This window comes from Adiantum capillus-veneris, chromosome 21, assembly GCF_014529385.1.
Source record: "Adiantum capillus-veneris isolate H3 chromosome 21, ASM1452938v2, whole genome shotgun sequence".
NCBI classification, from domain to species: domain Eukaryota; kingdom Viridiplantae; phylum Streptophyta; class Polypodiopsida; order Polypodiales; family Pteridaceae; genus Adiantum; species Adiantum capillus-veneris.
The window spans coordinates 92,741,602-92,761,889 of NC_140951.1; the positions used below are offsets into that span (position 1 = coordinate 92,741,602).

General features: G+C 42.6%; 2 protein-coding genes across 2 annotated transcripts in view; one reads left to right on the forward strand and one right to left on the reverse strand.

Moving 5' to 3' along the window:
• LOC147431362 (3-oxoacyl-[acyl-carrier-protein] synthase I, chloroplastic-like) overlaps window positions 1–11,504 on the forward strand; it is a 67,143-nt gene extending 55,639 nt beyond the window's left edge. Inside the window, exons 3-8 of the mRNA XM_086493966.1 lie at window positions 9,511–9,942; window positions 10,089–10,262; window positions 10,343–10,456; window positions 10,576–10,677; window positions 10,937–11,003; window positions 11,075–11,504. Of these exons, the coding sequence (XP_086350092.1) occupies window positions 9,511–9,942; window positions 10,089–10,262; window positions 10,343–10,456; window positions 10,576–10,677; window positions 10,937–11,003; window positions 11,075–11,142 (957 nt within the window). The 3' untranslated portion in view covers window positions 11,143–11,504. The remainder of the gene's footprint in view (window positions 1–9,510; window positions 9,943–10,088; window positions 10,263–10,342; window positions 10,457–10,575; window positions 10,678–10,936; window positions 11,004–11,074) is intronic.
• Window positions 11,505–18,523: 7,019 nt separating this feature from the next.
• LOC147431363 (polyubiquitin-like) lies at window positions 18,524–19,914 on the reverse strand. Its single transcript, XM_086493967.1, has one exon. The coding sequence runs from the start codon at window positions 19,816–19,818 to the stop codon at window positions 18,673–18,675; it is 1,146 nt and encodes a 381-aa protein (XP_086350093.1). The 5' UTR covers window positions 19,819–19,914; the 3' UTR covers window positions 18,524–18,672.
• Window positions 19,915–20,288: the final 374 nt, after the last annotated feature.

Consider the following 20,288-nt stretch of genomic DNA (forward strand, 5'->3'; position numbering starts at 1 on the left):
GTGTCAATGCCAAGCAAAAATCAGCCCCCCCTCTCTCTTGGGCGAGCCCTAGCTGCTAATTAGGTATGGCTTTTGCCTCATTGGACCTCCCCAGGTCAAGCCAATAGGAATTAAGCAGCATAAGTGATAGCCTTCTGACATGTGTCCCCCTTTCCCCTTTTGTGAGAGCTTTAGGTAATTAAATAATTAAACTAAACTCTCATTGGACCCCTTTGCCTCCTGGCCAATAGGAATCAGGCAAGCCATGGGGCTCCTGAATGCTCATTGGACCCCTTGGGAGACTGCCCAATAGTCTTCTAGGAGACTTAATTCTCATTGGTTTCTTTTATTAAATGTTTTTAAATTAATTAAACTAGATTTACTCTAGCTTAATTCTCATTGGTCCACTTCAAGGGTCTTCCAATAGGAATTGGGCACACCTTGTGGGCATCTGGCCTAGGGAGCTGACATGTGTCCCTCATTCCCTTTGTGTAAAGGGAGCCTGTGTGTGTGTGTGTGGCTTTCTCTCTCATCCCCTAGCTTTGGGGCTCGCCCCCTCCCATGTAGGGATGTGCAAAGACTTTTTAGGGCACACACTAAGCATCCAATTTTCCCTAGGGTTGACCTTTGGACACAACCTTTGAATTTTGGAACCTTAGCATTTTGGAAGTCTTAATGGGCTGAACCTTAGGGTCTTTTTCGCCCATTGTTTCACATGGCTCTTTTGCAGATGGCCCCCCCTTTGGATCCCTATTGTGGCCGGTATGCTAGCTTAACCAATATTCTAGCTTTTTCTCCCTTGGCACTTCCCCACATTAAATGATCAGTTTAATATGAGAAAATCATTTAGGAGAATTAGATATTGATTATTATGACATTACCTCTCTCTTGAAATCATAGTCGTCCTCGACTATGGTGTAAAGAAGATAAAGCATATGCATGAGTCCTTTTCTTTAGCGGGTAGAGGATCCCTATGTTACCCTACGACATCATTCCATAATGGATGACTAGTCCATTTGGCGCTTGAGAGCCTGAGGCTGCCGCAAGCATGTCTGCACATTAGTCCTATCAGTCTTCCATAGTAGAGTGACAAGCTCTACTTGGTGTTCGGGAGACGTCGTCTCCGCAAACTTGATCTAAGCATGCATACTACTTCATTTTTGTGCACAAATAAAGAAAAAGAGAGTCTTATAAGACAAAAAATTTTGTTCATTTTTAACATTTTGTACATTTGCTTACTCTTGGGAAGCATTGTAAGCATTGACAAGGTTTAGGTTATCCTTTAATTGTATGCCTTGCAAAAGGATAATTCTTAAACTTAATAAGATATCGTCGGATAGTCTTACCGCCTCTTAATACCTTGTCTTCATGTCGGAGAATGGACTCGGGCTGCAGCACCTCCTCGTGGTCCTCGATCTCCGGTGGATCTTCAATAGTTGGTTCTTGAGATGGCTCTCCTTTGTAAGGCTTTAATAGGCTCACATGAAAAGCATTGTGTATGAGCCAATGATTGGGCAACTTAAGTTGATAGGCCATCTCATTGATTGGCTTAAGAATCTGGAAGGGACCATAATACCTTTTTGCTAGTTTAGCATAGTACTTTTGGTGGCCCGTAGGATTCTTGCCCGTCGTGTGCCTTAATCGAGCCTTGGGAAACTTTAACAAGACCCAATCGTTTTCTTTAAAGGCTTGGGCTCTTCTGTGCTTGTCAGCAGCAGCCTTTTGCCTTTGCTGTGAGATAGAGATAGCATCCTTAATCTTTTGGAAAGATTCTTGTAGGTCTCGGCTATACTCATCTGCAGCGAAGATCTTCCCATGTACCTTAAGTAGCAAGGGACTTTTTGATCTTCCCTCAATTACCTCGAAAGGTGCTTTTCCTGTGGAAGTATGTACAGTGTTATTGTAAGCATACTCTACTAAGGGTAAGTACTTCTCCCATTGGGATCTTTGATCTACTTCCGTTACATAGGCTTTTAGTAGATCAAGAATGGTTAGGTTAGCTATTTCACTTTGGCCATCAGTTTGTGGATGATAGGCCGAAGAGAAGTTTAGCCTTGTTCCTAAATTCTCAAAGAGACCCTTCCAGAAATTACTGGTCATTCTAGGATCTCTATCCGACACTATGGACATTGGCAAGCCATGGTACTTGAAAATTTGTGAAATGAAGAGGGTTGCCATTTGATGGGCTTTGATAGTCTTTTTGACAGGTATAAAATGAGCTTGTTTACTGAACCTGTCTACTATCGTCCATATTCCCGTATTCCCATGGATAGACTTAGGCAATCCAAAGATAAAATCCATGGATATGCTCTCCCACGGTGAATTAGGGATTGGCAAGGGTTGAAGCAATCCAAGTTGCTTCCCTCTATCAAATTTTGTCTTTTGACATACCACACATTTGGAAACATACTCGTGTATGTTCACTTTCATGGTAGGCCAATAGAAATATGTTTCAATTCCCTTTAGGGTAGACTGAATCCCTCTATGCCCCGCATATGGGGGAGCATGAGATTCATACATTACTTTCTCACGTAGTGAGTTAGTAACGCATAGTCTATTGCCATAGAGAAGATAACCATCTTGTAAAGTAAATGGTTCTTCTTTCTTCCCTAATGCAAGGGCTGAAATCACATCTCTAAAATCGGGATCAATAGCATACTCATCTATCATTGAAGATAGATCATTGTGAGTTGCTATGGAAACCGCATTCACTCTCGGTCGTCTTGAGAGTGCATCGGCTACTTGATTATGCTTGCCAGCAATGTGAGCAATATGAAAATGAAATTGCGAAAGGAAATTTGCCCACCTCATTTGTTTGTCGGAAGCTTGGTCTGCGTCATGAAGTACTTAAGACTTTGGTGATCCGTTCGCAGAATGAAAGGAGTCCCCAATAAATAGTGCTTCCATGAGTCTAAGGCATGTAGAACTGCAAGGAGTTCTTTTTCGTATATGCCTAGAGCTTGCTCAACAGGGTCGAGCCTTCGACTCTCATAGCCTATGGCGTGCCCTTCTTGGAGCAGAACAGCCCCAAGGCAATCACCACAAGCATCACATTGGACCTCAAATGGTTTTGAGAGATCCGGTAGTGTAAGCACAGGTTGAGAGATAAGCTTTTCTTTAAGCTTTTCGAAAGCATTGTTCTCTTTAGCAGACCACGTATACCTAACATTTTTCTTTGTTAGGTCATGTAATGGTCCCGCAATTTGTGAGAACTTTTCTATGAAGCGTCTATAGTATGCACACATACCTATAAAGCTTCTTAGTTCATGAAGATTCCTTGGTTTAGGCCATCCTTTTATTACCTCTAACTTAGATGGATCCATTTGGATTCCATCTTGAGAGATAATGTGACCTAAATATTGAATCTCTTGCAAGAAAAATTCACTTTTCTTTCGATTAACATAAAGTTTATTCTCTCTTAAAACTTGAAATATTACCTGGAGGTGTTGCTTGTGTTCCTCCAATGAATTAGAGTAGATGATAATATCATCAAAGAACACTCCAGTGAAGGTTCGATGAGGCCTGAACAGCTTCTCCATCAAGCGGTTAAATGTGGCTGGTGCATTAGTCAAGCCAAAAGGCATGACAATGTATTCGTAAAGACCAAATGTAGTACGAAATGCGGTCTTTACAATGTCTTGATCAACTATCCTTATTTGATGATAGCCACTTTTTAGGTCAATCCTACTGAAGTAGGTCGATCCTTGTAGCTTATCAAATAGGTCTTCTACCCGTGGAACGGGAAACCTATTCTTGATAGTGATCCTATTTAGTGCTCTATAGTCGACACACATACGATATGTGCCGTCTTTCTTTTGCACTAATAGCACAGGTGAGCAAAATGGAGATGAGCTAGGCCTAACCATGCCCTTCTCAACTAACTCATGCACTTGCCGCATAATCTCCTCTTGTTGAGCTTGAGAAACTCTATAAGGAGGTTTGTTAGGCGGTGAACTTCCTGGAAGAAGTTCAATTGCATGGTCGTCATTACCTCGTTTAGGAGGTAGCTCACAAGGGATGTCGTCAATAAAGACATCTTGAAACCCCTTGAGAAAATTGGATAACTCTAATTCCTTTTGGTTGCTTTTATTTTCTTTTGCTAAAGCATTAGGTTCATTTTGAGAATCTTTAACAAAAATCATGTACACGGAAATAGAGCTCTTTATTGACTTGTTGAAAGCTGGTGTATGTACAATGGGGATGGTGTTACCCATCTCCTTAGCATCTATATACATGTCCTTTTCCCTGAACTTAAAGGAGATTCTCCTTTCAGGAAATTTAACATGGGCAGCCAGGCGGTCAAACCATGGTGCCCCTAGGATTACATCCTCATGCTTGAGAGGAGAGATAAAGAAGTCCTCTTTGTCCACATAGCCTTGGACATGAAGCCTCAATTTCCCGATTAAGGGAGTGACTGAAGCTTCTTGCCCCTTGAAGGCACTGTCTGCGGGTAGGATATCTCCCATCTCGTAGGATTGTATGCCTAGCTTGGTGGCTAACTCCATAGATATGAAATTGTGAGTAGAACCAGGGTCAAAGAGAATAAAAGCATCATGTTCTCTTACCTTTCCCCAAGCATGGCATAGAGGAGATCCTTTGTGGTGAGTTTGGTGAATCTCCTCCTCTTGGATTTCAACCAAAGAAGCTCTAGGAGGATCTTGGCGGTTGTTCTTTTGGGGACAAGCGCGGTACGCATGCCCTTGTTCGCCGCACTTGAAACACCGGTTATCTTTACGATAACGCTCAAGCTCTTCAGGAGAGAGTTTATTCTTTCCTTTGTAAACTCCCTTCTCTTTAGCTTTGTTGGAAGTGCCCTTAGGAGACTTTTGGACATTGTCCTTCCCCTTAGGCTCATTGGAACCCTTGTTTTCCGGGGGCTTATTATTTCTTTTACCCCCCGTTTGGAAATTGATTCGCGAGGCCACCATAGTATGGTGTATTACCGCCGATATGGTACGTGGCCTTTGGGAGTTGACATACTCCGCCATTTCTTCGGTTAAGCCCGCACAAAATTGTTGCTTTTGCTCTCCAAAATCCAACTTTTTGAAGACAGTGGCTTTGAGTTGTAGGTCCCAAAACTTGTCTACATATTTGTGGATGGATTCATTGGGAGAGAGCTTTAAGCTTCGCCATTCGGTGAGTACTTTGTCTTTGGCATCGGTGGCCAAAAACTGCTTCATAATGGAAGCTCTTAAAGCCTTCCATGTTCGTGGAGCTTCACCGTTGGCTCGTAGGCTAGACCACCATTGTCTGGCGGACTTTTGAAAGTGCATAGCTACATGGCGTAGCTTAGAGGACTCCGTGAAGCCCTCATCTCCAAACGCCGCATCGAATTGCTGGATAAAGGCCAAAACTTTGTCTGTAGCACCGAAGGTGCCATCATAGGTAAGGAAAGAGATGCTCTTCCCTCCCTCTTTGAATTTCTTCAGCTTGGACGACCTCTTCCATGCGGCATAGGATTTCCTATGGCCTCTTCTTTTTGATGGTTCAAAAGTTGCACCATCACTTTCTTCAGAAGATGAAGAATTTGAAGAAGGTGGAGAAGAGGGTGACCTCTTTCTCGCCTTTTTCTTGTCTTGATCTTTGTCGTCTTCACGATAGCTTTCATAAGAGGAAGAGGATGAAGAAGATGGAGAAGAGGGTGTCCTCTTTCTCGCCTTTTTCTTCTCTTGCTTTTTATCATCCCTCTTTGAATTATGGCGTGGAGAAGAATGTGATGGTCTTCTCCGCTTTGGTGGTGATGGAGAGCGTTTAGCCCGCCGTCTTCGTGGAGCCATCTCCGCCGAGGTGGCGGGAGACTCGCTTCTTTCTCGTTCCTTCGGTGGAGGCTCTTGAGTTCTCCTTTGGGAAGGAGATGCATCATCAAGAAGTAAGTTCTTGAGCCCTTCATATGGATTCTCTTCTTCTTCCCGAATCGGAGAGAGACCTCTTTTGGTAGTCTCACAAGGAGGCTTCCTAGGTGTTCTCTCGTCATGGTGATGAGCTTGGAGAATCCCGTGAGCACGGAGCTGCCGTTGCACTTCACTTTGGAGAGATGGATTGCCCATGGCTTGTTGAAGCCTAGAAACAAGATAGTTAACAAGCATTGAAGCATCATTAGTAGCTTGCTCATGAGCAAAATCAAAGTTATCAACATTAATTTCACTCTCTTTACTATTGTCAGCCATTCTAACAACTTTTAGGTGTAAACTTTTTAGGTGTACTTTGGCACTTCAAGCCTAGTTGCTACTCCTCTTTACCCCTTTAGAAAAAGCACTCAAGCTACTGTACCCGCGGCTCGAATACCATTAATTGCAAGGAATAGAAGAGAGGGTCTTTCGACACCAAAACAGCACCGGCTCCTGTCAAGCTTCTAATAGCTCAATAGTGGTTAAGCCGTAGGCAAGCCCCGTAGGACTCCACTATTAAGACCATAGCTCTCGACGGTGATGCCCCGTTAACTGCACAAAGGCAGGCGCATTGCAAGGCTAAAAATCCCTATTCTACTTACTCACAGGCAATTAATAATACCAACCATTTGTAGCTAGCTTGAGGACCTCCCTTCTTGAGCAAGAAAAGAGAAACCTTGAGCTCTGATACCAATGTAACATTTAATGGCCTAAAATCTTATGTGTAGCGGAAATTAGCATGAATATAGTGGGCATTTCATTAGAATAGATTCCTAATGAGAATTACAAGAGTGCTTGGGTGGAGAGAGCAACAAAAAGCATAACACCTAGTTAGATAGCATCGACAATACTTTCAAAAGAGAGAGCAATTAAGCTATTGACAACAGTTGAGGACCGGATTTGCATGGAGCCGGTCCCCCCTCCAAAAGGCTTTGTATTATGGTTTCTCCCATCAAGAGAGACATTGTACAATACAATTCTTTGTGTTCCTTCAAGACTAGCTAGTGCAATGAAGATGGAAGCTTCATACACCAAGCAAAACACTTAATCAAACACAACTTGAATTATCCCCGTTCTCAGACCCAAGACCTCACACACCTTCGAAGATGGTGAGAGCTAGCAGGGTATGAGAGTAGATTGAGAAGAAAAAGAAGTATCTTACGAGAAAGATGTACATCTCCTCACATAATCACTCATATTAGCATAGCTTAGCTTAGTAATTAGCTTGGTAGAGAAGATGAGCATGCATTGAAGCTTGGCTCTTGGTTGGATTTGCATCCATATGCCAAGAGAGTGTTGATGTAGGCTTCTATCTCACAAGCTTGGAGTAGGTGATGAGCTCTCCATTAAAGCTTGGGAGGAGATAGAGTATTCTTCCTTCACACATGGTCAAGTGTGAGTGTGTGTGTGTCAATGCCAAGCAAAAATCAGCCCCCCCTCTCTCTTGGGCGAGCCCTAGCTGCTAATTAGGTATGGCTTTTGCCTCATTGGACCTCCCCAGGTCAAGCCAATAGGAATTAAGCAGCATAAGTGATAGCCTTCTGACATGTGTCCCCCTTTCCCCTTTTGTGAGAGCTTTAGGTAATTAAATAATTAAACTAAACTCTCATTGGACCCCTTTGCCTCCTGGCCAATAGGAATCAGGCAAGCCATGGGGCTCCTGAATGCTCATTGGACCCCTTGGGAGACTGCCCAATAGTCTTTTAGGAGACTTAATTCTCATTGGTTTCTTTTATTAAATGTTTTTAAATTAATTAAACTAGATTTACTCTAGCTTAATTCTCATTGGTCCACTTCAAGGGTCTTCCAATAGGAATTGGGCACACCTTGTGGGCATCTGGCCTAGGGAGCTGACATGTGTCCCTCATTCCCTTTGTGTAAAGGGAGCCTGTGTGTGTGTGTGTGGCTTTCTCTCTCATCCCCTAGCTTTGGGGCTTGCCCCCTCCCATGTAGGGATGTGCAAAGACTTTTTAGGGCACACACTAAGCATCCAATTTTCCCTAGGGTTGACCTTTGGACACAACCTTTGAATTTTGGAACCTTAGCATTTTGGAAGTCTTAATGGGCTGAACCTTAGGGTCTTTTTGGCCCATTGTTTCACATGGCTCTTTTGCAGATGGCTCCCCCTTTGGATCCCTATTGTGGCCGGTCTGCTAGCTTAACCAATATTCTAGCTTTTTCTCCCTTGGCACTTCCCCACATTAAATGATCAGTTTAATATGAGAAAATCATTTAGGAGAATTAGATATTGATTATTATGACACGGTAGTTAATCATGCACCCTGACCCTGAATCACCACTGATCTCCCCATTCCCAGGATCCACAGGTTTTCTTGTGGAGGTTCAGGTCAACCACGAACTCCTTCCAGTTGACTGTTTCTTGAGTACAACCAGGAGTCAAGTCAGTGCTAGCACCATAGGCCATTGAGTAGCTGCCTGTCTTTGTTACTAAGTCCTGGTCTACAACTTTGCCTGCCTCTATGCTGTTGTTGTGGAGCACTGGGCTGTGTATCTTCCGTGCTGAGAACTCCATACCTCTTGAGAACCTGCTCAAGTAGGACATTGGTGCCTTAAATCATATCTGATAGTATCCTAAGTGACTGTGGGATAGTCTTTCTCATGCCAATGTGTCGAGTGCCTTAATTCAACACCCGAGGTCTCGTCGAGGTTTGGGGCAGCACATCAAAAGAGAAAGATAACTCCTATCTGTGCAATCTGTGGCCTCTCTGCTTGGCCATGTCCTCAAGATGTCATCAATCTGGTCTGTTGAGGCCGCAGGTTTGGTTCCCTTGGATGGAATCTCATTAGCTTTGGGTGTGGTTCAGTGGCACTCCCGTAGTGGCACTTGTGTATTGGTTGTAAATGCAGTTAGCATGTGTCAGTTTTAGTGTATGTAGCTTGCTTCGTTGATTTCAAAGATAAAATCCAATTGAATAGCTGAAGGAAGCTCTGGTTGAGCCTCTGTTCTTAGGACGGAGGTATAACTGCTCTCTATTGTCGGTCCCCAGATGTTTGGTGTGAGTCAGTGCATAATTGTGCTGAGTGGTCCAAACCCTTTTCTGAAGAGAACCTTGAATTTTTAGTAGATTGGACAACCACTTTTATATTGTACCTTGTCTCCATGCTTAAGTGTCAATCTACATGTTTCATTCCTTTTGTGAGATCATAACTGCCCTTGCTACCTCTATCTGAATGGGTGTAGCAGATCATGTGTGGGATGTGGCCAAATGTCTCAAGCATAGGTGCATACTACTGGCAAGGAGGTGGTTGAATGTAGCATACTGTAGAAAGGAAAAATGGAAAGCCGTAACTGCTTATATTTGTCAAGTATGTCGATGATATGGTCTGCATAGGTCTTATATTACAATCAGGATTCGGCTTAGATGTAGGAACAGTGGTCCTTTGAGTGTAGATGCAATCTGATCTTTGAGTGTAGATGCAATTTGATTCTGGCAAATATGTGTATCAAATTCGAGTTTTCTTGGTTGGAGCTTAATACCGTTATTGGGCACTGATGATGTTTTGGGGGCTGGGGTTGTATTGTTTTGCAAAGCTAAGGGTGATAGTCTAGAGGATTATTATCCCTTGTTTGGGAGGTGAGCATATTTCTATTCATTAAGTTGGTTTCATTTGGTTGAAGCAGGTGGACAAACAGAGGGTGGGTGTTTTGGTTGGGTCTGGCATGGGTGGTTTGACGGTGTTTTCAGATGGAGTGCAGGCTCTCATTGAAAAGGGCTATAGGAGGATAACTCCATTTTTCATACCATATGCTATAACTAATATGGGTTCAGCTCTGTTAGCGATTGAACTGGGATTAATGGGGCCAAACTATTCCATCTCAACAGCATGCGCAACATCAAATTACTGCTTTTATGCAGCTGCAAATCATATACGAAGAGGTGAAGCAGATATAATGGTCGCTGGTGGCACAGAAGCAGCTATAATTCCTGTGGGACTTGGAGGCTTTATTGCATGTAGGGCACTATCTCAGAGGAATAGTGATCCGATGACAGCCTCTCGCCCATGGGACAAGGAACGAGATGGCTTTGTAATGGGTGAAGGTGCCGGTGTTTTGGTATGCTTTTTGCCTTACACAATTTTATTTTTTTTGGGTAGTTGATGTAATAACATGGGAATGTGCGATTGATTTTTATCAGGGCTTTTATAATGCCTTTAATAACAAAAAAGGTTGTGTCTGATTTTATAACCATTTGTACAAAGGTAATGGAGAGTTTAGAACATGCCATGAAGCGAGGGGCTCCGATTGTTGCAGAATATTTAGGGGGTGCTGTAACCTGTGATGCTTATCACATGACTGACCCAAGAGCTGATGGTTTGGGTGTATCTTCTTGCATTGAGAAGGCCCTGGAGGATGCCGGAGTTGCGGCTGAGGAGGTGAATCTGAAGGATTTCTTGTGCACTGTAGAGTAGTCTTCATACATTGTGAAATGTTCTAATACAAAGATTATCTTCAGGTGAACTACATCAATGCCCATGCCACTTCTACTCTTGTGGGCGATCTTGCTGAGGTGAATGCTCTTAAGAAGGTCTTTAAGGATCCCAAAGGCATTAAAATGAACGCTACTAAGGTGATTCTCCTCACATTCTCAACATAAGTGTGTGTATTGCCTCAACAAATTTTTTGCTGGAACTAATCGATATCTCTACATTAGGGCATGTTGTGTTGACAGCAAGTTTTTATTTGCAGTCCATGATAGGCCATTGTTTGGGTGCTGCTGGGGGGCTCGAAGCGATTGCTACCATCAAAGCACTAAACACGGGCTATGTTCACCCAACAATTAACCAGTTTGTAAGTAACCAAAACAACGTTTGCAGTAGAGTAATGCTACGTCTTCTTTTGGGCAATTCCACGTCCTTGTACAGGCTTCATAATTAAGATGTATATACATTTGTATTTATATTTATGCATAAGTACAGATGTATATGCATATAAATGCATGTATATAGGTGTATATACATATACATGTGTATGTATGTATATATAGAAGACCTCATCGTTTGGCTGTTACTTTTGAGTTGGGGAAACTTACACGAGTTGTCGTTTACAGAATCTTGAGCCAGCAGTGGAGTTTGATACGGTAGCTAATACAAAGCAGCAGCACGAGATTCATATTGGTATGTTTTATGATGCTTCCCATGCCACCATGCTTGTAAGATAGATAAATGGGTTTTGTCTTTGTCTGCAGGCATCTCCAACTCCTTTGGATTTGGTGGACACAACTCAGTCGTGGTTTTTGCACCATTCCACGAGTGAACATAGCCTTTCTGGATTTACTAACTTCAGTCAAGTCTTAGGCGGCTGTGCCATTTTGGCAAATTTTTTAAGAGCTGAGTAGATTCACAACCCTTCGTATGGATTGCAAGAAGGCATGGTTTACTGGCATTTGGCAATTTATTCCATCAATAGCAACAGTTAATTATAGTGGCATTGTTCCAGTGTGCATTCCAACTGCAACCCAAATATGGTACTGACAACATCAACTTTGTTTTTAAGGAGTGTGTGGGTGTGTATGCACGTGTGCAGATGCGGGGAGCCTAGGGACCTTGGCTTGTTCAGTTAATTTTGTGGTGTATCTTTCTTTCAGGAAATAAGCCCTCCCATGAATAGTCACTAGAGCTATGCTAAGTGTACAACAAATTGAGTGCGCGCGTACGCGTCTGATCGCATGCATGAGATCAATTTATTTATTTTTTTCGACACACCAGAGGGCCCACACAGGGAGGTGCTCACCCCTTCCAAATATCAGCCATGTTACATGTTCGGGCAAGAGCCACGTGCCATGGCCACCTAATTGATGCACCACATGCTGAGAATGATGGAGAGAACTCGTAGCAACTAGCTAGGAACCTCCTCCTCAGGATCCACCCCAGGAGGAGGATGCACTGGAGTGTCCAAGGGCAAGAGCCCTAGCAAGGTGAGCACAAGGTGTCCCTCTAGAGTGTGACCCAACAAGGGATTTGAACCCACAACCCGAGGTTAAGAGGTCAAAGCCTTACCTTTAGACCAACCCTTTGGGGATGCATGAGATCAATTTTGCCAAGGACAATGATGCCAAAAAGGATTGTCAACTTCAGGTGACATCATGTCTTGGAGGAATTTGCCTTATCTTAGATATACTGTTTTACAAAAGAAATTTGACATTAGAGATTTTATTGATGCGCCTATGGTTTTCAGAAAGGCAATTCTTATGCTTTGAAAATTTCATAGATGGTAAGCAAGGGGAAGTCAAAAAGAAATTGCAGGTAGCAAAGAGGATTGATATTGCCTTTATGGCAAGTTGCTTACGTTGTAGAGGAGACTCAGAAGTGTCATAAAACAGCATGTATATCATTGCAAGTTGGCACCGGCGACAAGATAGCACAAAGAGAAGAGAAGCTTATACGGGGATGCAATAGCATAGCCCCCAAATAATTGTGAAGACGTGGCAAGGACAAAGAGCAAGTAGCTTTGCAAAGAGGAAGATAAGATTGAGAAAGTAGAGGTGAGAATTTTGAGTTATTTGTTTTCATCCCGTTGGCCTTTTTCCAACTAAAGTATATTTTAGTTTCTTGATAGATGGAGTACACCCTCATTTGTCAATGTTCAGATAAAACCAGCTGGCTAAAATTGCAAAATCCAAGCTAGGGTCTGAGCTTGCCTTGAAGAATACCAACAAAAATTTTCAAGTTTAAGTGTGAAAATGGGCAAATTCTGATTGAAAAATTAAGAGTTTTGTCTCTCTGGTTGAAAAGAAGGTTTTTGGTGAGCTAATAGTTTGCAAGAATTATCTCTAGAGAAAACATTGCAATCATATTTCTTCATTTTCATGGGATTTTTCTGCAAACTCACAATAGTGAGTGTATATATGGTTTTGAAAAAAAAGGTAAAAAAGCTTACATAGGAAGCCATGCTCTTGCCAAGCCAACCTAGATACAACTACCAAATACATTTGCTAATATAGGATGCCACCACATCTTTTAATCACCATTCTTCTTAGGGATTATGACAACCCAAGCGACCCATTCTGAATTTTGTAACAATATTAGTTTTAATGACCTTTGAAAACATGGATATTTCAGCTTCTTGCTTCACCACCCTAAATTTTCTTGTTTGAAATTAACTTCATTTACAATAATTGCAGCAACCACGTTAATGGTTATCTATCCCTCTTTGAACAACTTTGTCTCGTGTACATAGAAGTATGTTGGAAAAGATAAGGCTTGACCGCACCCATGTGAACGAACCACCATAGAAGTTGGAACACAAAATTGTCAAAGCTAAATTGGGCTTAAAAAAATGAAAAGCTAGAAGAATTGTTGGAACTCATATGCTTCAATATTTTTAATGGGCGCCTTCCAAGCACCCATCATCGTGTGCACTAACTTTGCCTTGTAAATGCGATTGCGTGCGGGGGAGAGATGTTTGTGTTTGGATGCTTTGCAAGATTTATTCGTTTATGGGAAGACAAGTGCCTCATGGTTTTGTCCACACTCGTCTCAACTCATGGTTCTTCTTTGAGTACGTTGATGTAGTTTGATTATCTCTTGCTATCTTTGCTAAAGCTTTTTGCACGTTCTCTTTAGAAGAAAGATCACACTTTACATTGGTTTCTCCCATACTTGCATTAAAGCTCGCTATTAAACTCTTTTGCTTTTGGTGTTTGCATCATTTAAGTGGCAAGCCTCGTGATTTTATCACTTGTTTTCTTTGTACGAAGGTCGAAATTTTCATGAGTCGTCTTTAGAAGGGCTTGTTTAAAAATTGTTCTTTTGTAAGGAATGTGCATAAATTCACGTGCTCTATCCTAAAGACAACTTTTTTAAAAAAATTCCTATGTAAGGAATGTAAATAAATTAAGGTGTTCGCAAATGGGAGGGGAGTATATTGTAGAAAACTCTAGACAAGGTTTTGACCTACACATAGGCTTGAACCCTACCAACACAGTTCACCAAACACACTGCCTTCTTATATTCCTCACCAAACATGGTGCTAAGTTGTAAAAATTGACCTGTATTTTATTTATTTTTTTGTTGGTAGAAGGGAAGAATGAAAATATGCCCTTCCATAGAGAAGGGTACTACTTCTCAATGCCCGTCTTTTGAGACAGTAGGGAGCCCGTCAGAGTCGTGGATCTTTGGTGGGCAAAGTTCTTGTCCTTCAATCGTTGTGTCTTCTAGCTATTTGTGTGGTACATTGCACCTACTGAATTGAATGCCTAAATTTGATGGGCATTGGTTGGACCAAATGGCATAAGTCAGAAGGTGTCATACCTTCACACAGCGTAGCATTTAAACTTCAGTCTTCATTCTAAAAGACAAGGGGGACTCGACATTTGTATGTCCTGCCAGACAACCAATGCACAAGAGAACTAGAATAGGCTTGAGTTACCGAGAGGCGAGCCTTGTCGTAGCCTTCCCCTTACCGTTAAGCTCGGGCAAACAACACACTGATACCCATCAAGCATCACCTTCTGCTTTCTTGTCGAAAGATTAACAATGTTGATTAAAGGTCCTATCACGCTTACCATATGGCCAATAAAATCTAGCTTCTAGATTTACACTTCACTTACACTAGTGTCATTGAATTTTCATGGGAATTTGTAGCATGCACGAATTTACATACTACTATAGTACAAATTCACTTTTTGCAAGACTTGCTTAAAACATAAGGTTTTAGAAGTACTCTTGATAAATCATACGCCAAAAGATTACTTCTTGAAAGTCCATATACATATTTATTGCAAGTCATTGAAAGGATAATAAGATATTTTCAAGCATACTACCTACACCAAAAACCTACAAAGAGATGGCCACAAGGTACTCAAGTATTTTAACCATAAGCACGTTGTTGCTCATGGAGAAATCTCGCTACAATTCTCCAAGGATACTGTCCTCCAACCATTTGATAATTGCTTTAGTCACTAGTGGCCTCAAGGTCTAGAAATGAGTAGTAGAAAGTCAATTGTTCATCCAGGTATCTTACGATATCTTCAATTCACTTAAATGAATCCATCCAGTCCATAAGAATTTGTCTTTTATTTCGCATCAGCTTCATCACCAATCTCTAACGAAACACCCTTTTTCATTTGACGCACATGTTGAGGCTTATTCTCCAGAGTTGTCTCATGGTATCATAGTGGGGATTCGGGAAGATTGGTACTATGACACTTGAAGGCCAACTTAGGCTATGGTCACACAAGGCTTAGTTATCAGTTATAGTTGACTAAGCCAACTATGCCCAGAGAGAGCATTAAATGAATAACTAAGCCTCTTGCATGGCCACGTGAGGCTTAATTGTTCATTTATCCTCCCAATTAAGCCTTGAACTTCACAACTATGCCAAAATTGGCATAGTTAGAAAGGGGTGGCATAGTTATTCATTTAATGCTCCTTTTTGTGTGTGACCAAGAATGAGGCGTAGTTATGTGTTCAAATAACTGATAACTAAGCCTTGCATGACCATAGCCTTAAACACCAAAGGGGTCTACTAGCCATCAACAAGGGTATTGTCAGTAGGGAGTACGGTTTCGAGAAACAAAAGCTATGCAAACTGGAGTTTTGTAGTTAGATTTTGTCCAGTTTATTTGCAAGCATCCATGAGAGATGTGGCGCAAAACAAAAACAGACAAGAAACAAGATAAACAAATCAAACAACCTCAACGGACTTGAATGTAGGAGCTTTACAGCATTTGAGAGGTACTTGGCTGAATATTTTGTTATGGACTCCTTGCATGCCTGTAGTATTAAACTCTACAAGATTAAAACATTGTCCGGGAAGATATGCAGTATCCTCTACCCGTAGAGCACAAATCTACAATGCCAAGTACAACTATAGTCAGGTCTGCATGCAAGGAGTCCATAGCAAAATGGGGCTTATTTGGCCTCAGTTTTGCCATCAAGACAACTAAATCAATAATAACGAAGGCATTTTACTTGCGAGCCAAACCCCTAGCTGCTCAACATTGTTCTCCGCCAAATCAAGGTGCAAACAAATGTAGATACTTGCCAGCCCAGATGCTTTGATTTTTCTTTGATTGAAGGTATAATTACTCTACGAACCAGATGCTTTGATTTTTCTTTGATTTTTTGGAAAATACCCTCTCGCAAGTAATCTTTGGACAGTGGAGCAGTGGGCTAGGCAGCACTAGCAGAGCTATAGCTTAGAGGATCAAAGAATAGTTGGGGATGCTGGTTGGGGGGCGTGGTGGACGAGCATACTGGCTTTCCATAAACTGCTCTTCCTTTCTTGTAGTGAGTAGCATAGTGTAGCGGCTGTGGACCAGGGGTTGATCAAAAGAGAAGCACCGTTGTAGGAAGGGCGTTAACAATAGAGCAGTCATAAAGGGGCTGCATGGCTGGTGGACAGTAGAGTGGTGGGTGTATAGACACAGGATCTAAAGACACTGAGGCACAACGCAGGCCAGGAAGCGGGCGCAGCAGAAGGCAAAGCATCCTGTAGTAGGTCTGACAGAGCCGATAAACTGCACGAGGAGCTGGGCATGCAGGTCGCATGGAGTGCCTCTCTCTGCTCACGCAAACTATCATTCATTTGCCATCATACCCAGAGTTGGTTGCCACTGTGGAAAGGGGCTTTATCTCTATAGACCAAAACTTAGGACTAGCCTTTAAATTTCTTACCATCACATATACCATCATTCTTTTCTCCATAAATAATTAGCACTATCTCTTATAACCTCCACTTTTTCAATAAGAAAAAGGGAAAGCATCACTTAGGTAGACCTCACAGGCCAAAAATGACTAAGGACAAACGGGTGTCTTATTCTTGCACGGGGTTTGCTTCACCTTGAGTTATGCCATTTGGCCCAGCCAATGCCCACCATTCAATTCAGTTGGAGTTGCGCACCGTGAGTATAGGACAAAAAGCTCTCTTTGCCCACCAAATATCACACCCAAGAGGAGAACCGTTGCATTGACACCACTCTGAAACCCAAGATATGTATGGATAGCAGCCCACATTCAAACGTATATGTAACACCGACATAGATCTTTTCGCGAAAGTCAACTCGGGTACAAAAGTAAATTCGGGTAGCCGAGTTTACTTTTCCTTGTTGCGATGTGTTTGCACATCACAACGTGAGTGGGACGTCCACATTTCACAAGCAACATATGCAACTCAGTTAGGGCTAATGGTTCTAACCCCGGCATGGGTACAATCCTCAGCCATCAGCCTTGGGAGAAGGGCAAGGCATCAAACGTTTGATCGTGATGGGCCTTCAACATGGGCCTTCAACCTTCAGCTCCAAAAAACCCAACATTTGTGAGATTGAGGTTTCATCTCACCGCAGATCCCATATCCATGCCCATGTGAAATAAAGAACCAACCGCAATGTCTCTTGTACAGAATTTGGTGAGTTCCTTACACCGCAAGTACTCTGCCTTATTTTCTGTCACTGTCGGAAGGAAGTCGAAGGCAGTAGATTTTGGCCGTCTTATCTATTCACCAGAACCAATTATGGCCATCTCAGCTCTTGTAATCCCCTGCAATAATCAAGCACCAACTCAGAACATGTAATCAGCGCCTTATCAGTCAGGACAAGGAACACACTAATTGCTCATTTGTGCTTCTAGCAGGTCAGACCACAAAGGCCCCTCCTGTGGTGCTGATAAATCAGCACCTAGAGGAGAATTTTGGTAAGCCAAAAATCTGGGACTTTCTTTTCAAACACCTACTCGGCAATTTTCACTAATACATTGATAATTCTTCATTAGCAATCTCTTCACATGAATATCCTGACATCTACCTTCCAACTCTCCAGTCCAAACAACAGGCTTCAGAAAATACCAAATGACGGCCCTCGGGAGAAGAGGAAGCATCAAAAACCTCTGATCAAGTAGCAACCATTTGCTCCTGTGAATCCACTCTTCTTAGATGCATCATAAAAGCTGGGGTTTTACAACCACCCATATCCTGAATAGTTGGCATCAGTTGATGAAATTTTGACAGACTCAATAGATGATGCAATAGATGGCATCAATTAAATAACTTTACTGGAAAAAGTACATTTGAAGGGCTCTTTTCCTCTTGCTGAAGCACAGCTAGCCTACTAGTACAGCTACTTTAGAGTTATCATCTAATCGCAGAAAGCTGTTTGCAAGATTACAGACACTGCCACACCAGGAGAATATACAGTGGCTCATCTGCTGTACTAGAAATGGCAAAACATTGACAAATCGGGCACAATTGATCTTGCAACATTCCATTGAAGTGTATACGCATAACCTTAATTCACAGATATTGCTCATTATTTGTCGGATCTAAGAACCAAGAGAGTCAGACAGAAAATTGACCAGAGCTGCGTTGGCAGTTTAGCAAACAACAGACAAAGTCACATAATCATGACCTACACAATCGGAAAAAACATTACACATTTTCTTTACACCGAAGACAGCACGTGAATTAACATAAATCATGACTTATGTACGCAGAGACAACTTGCACACATTCTCATTACATTGAAGACCGAGTAGGACTTGGGCACAGTTCAACCAGCTGTAATTCAAACAACTTCCCTTTATTCACAACGCTCACAGAACAAGAACCAATCACAACTGCAGCAATATTCCTTCCAAATAAAAAAGTTTCACAAACCGAGGGACAGATTTGAATATTAATTGCCACAAACTTGCAAATCGTATCTTAAAATAAAGAACTCAATTAATTACCTTCAAATATTTCCATTACAAACCGGCCAGTACCCAAATACCAAACCACAAGAAAGTAAACCATACATCAGAAAAAGGCATAACACCAAACAGAAGCCCCCCACATCCAGAGCCCTATTCATTAATTTCCTCCTCTGAGCCGAAGCACAAGGTGAAGAGTAGATTCCTTCTGTATATTGTAGTCAGCCAGGGTACGCCCATCCTCCAGCTGCTTCCCAGCAAAGATAAGACGCTGTTGGTCCGGGGGAATACCCTCTTTATCCTGAATCTTGGTCTTCACATTGTCAATAGTGTCAGAGCTCTCAACCTCCAGGGTGATGGTTTTGCCCGTAAGGGTCTTCACAAAGATCTGCATGCCACCACGCAAACGCAGAACAAGGTGGAGGGTGGACTCCTTTTGGATGTTGTAATCAGCAAGAGTCCTCCCATCTTCAAGCTGCTTCCCGGCAAATATAAGGCGCTGCTGGTCAGGAGGAATGCCCTCCTTATCCTGGATCTTAGTCTTCACATTGTCAATTGTATCAGAACTCTCCACTTCCAAGGTAATAGTTTTCCCAGTCAGGGTCTTCACAAAGATCTGCATTCCACCACGCAAACGCAAGACCAGATGGAGGGTAGACTCCTTCTGTATGTTGTAATCCGCAAGAGTGCGGCCATACTCAAGCTGCTTACCAGCAAAAATGAGGCGCTGCTGGTCAGGAGGGATACCCTCCTTGTCCTGAATCTTTGTCTTCACATTGTCAATAGTATCAGAGCTTTCAACCTCGAGAGTAATAGTCTTACCCGTAAGGGTTTTCACAAAGATCTGCATGCCACCTCGCAAACGAAGAACAAGGTGGAGGGTTGACTCTTTCTGGATGTTATAGTCAGCAAGAGTACGGCCATCTTCAAGTTGCTTGCCAGCAAAGATGAGGCGCTGCTGGTCGGGAGGGATGCCCTCCTTGTCCTGAATCTTCGTCTTCACATTGTCAATAGTATCAGAAGCTTCAACTTCAAGAGTGATGGTCTTACCGGTGAGAGTTTTCACAAAGATCTGCATGCCACCACGCAGACGAAGGACAAGATGGAGGGTGGACTCCTTCTGAATGTTATAATCGGCAAGGGTACGGCCATCTTCAAGCTGCTTACCAGCAAAGATGAGGCGTTGCTGGTCAGGGGGGATGCCCTCCTTGTCTTGAATCTTGGTCTTCACGTTGTCGATAGTGTCGGAACTTTCGACCTCCAAGGTGATGGTTTTGCCAGTGAGCGTCTTCACAAAGATCTGCATGATCACGGGCTAGGGGTTACGAGGCGAAGATGACGATAGGTATGAGACAGAAAAACGCAAACGAAAAACCCTAACGAAGGAAATGATAAAAGGAGGGCGAAGGGGCGTCTTAAAAATGGAACGATCCACGTTCTGGAATCTTCTATGCTTCAACACTATGGGCGTGAGGGGCGGCGCCTTGAACGGTCGACGGTCGCATGTGTGTACGATTCTACGATGGGCGAGTTGCTTTGAATGTACATTGTAATCTTTCTACTATGTTGCCCCGATTTTCGCAGCAGATCTCATTAACGGGAATATCGCTAAATGCTCTTATGCGTTCGATGGCAAAAACGTTGGAGCCAGCACGTGGAGGGGAGAGGGGATACAGAAGAGAGAGGGATTCCGCATGGCAAGACGAATGGGTAGATATTTCTTTGGTTAACGTCGTTGGAGTTTCTACTTTGTAAAGCCAGAGAGCGAGACCGCAT

Bases quoted from the DNA above. Each gene is read 5' to 3' on its own strand.
- LOC147431363 (XM_086493967.1), bottom strand. From the start codon at position 19,818: ATGCAGATCTTTGTGAAGACGCTCACTGGCAAAACCATCACCTTGGAG.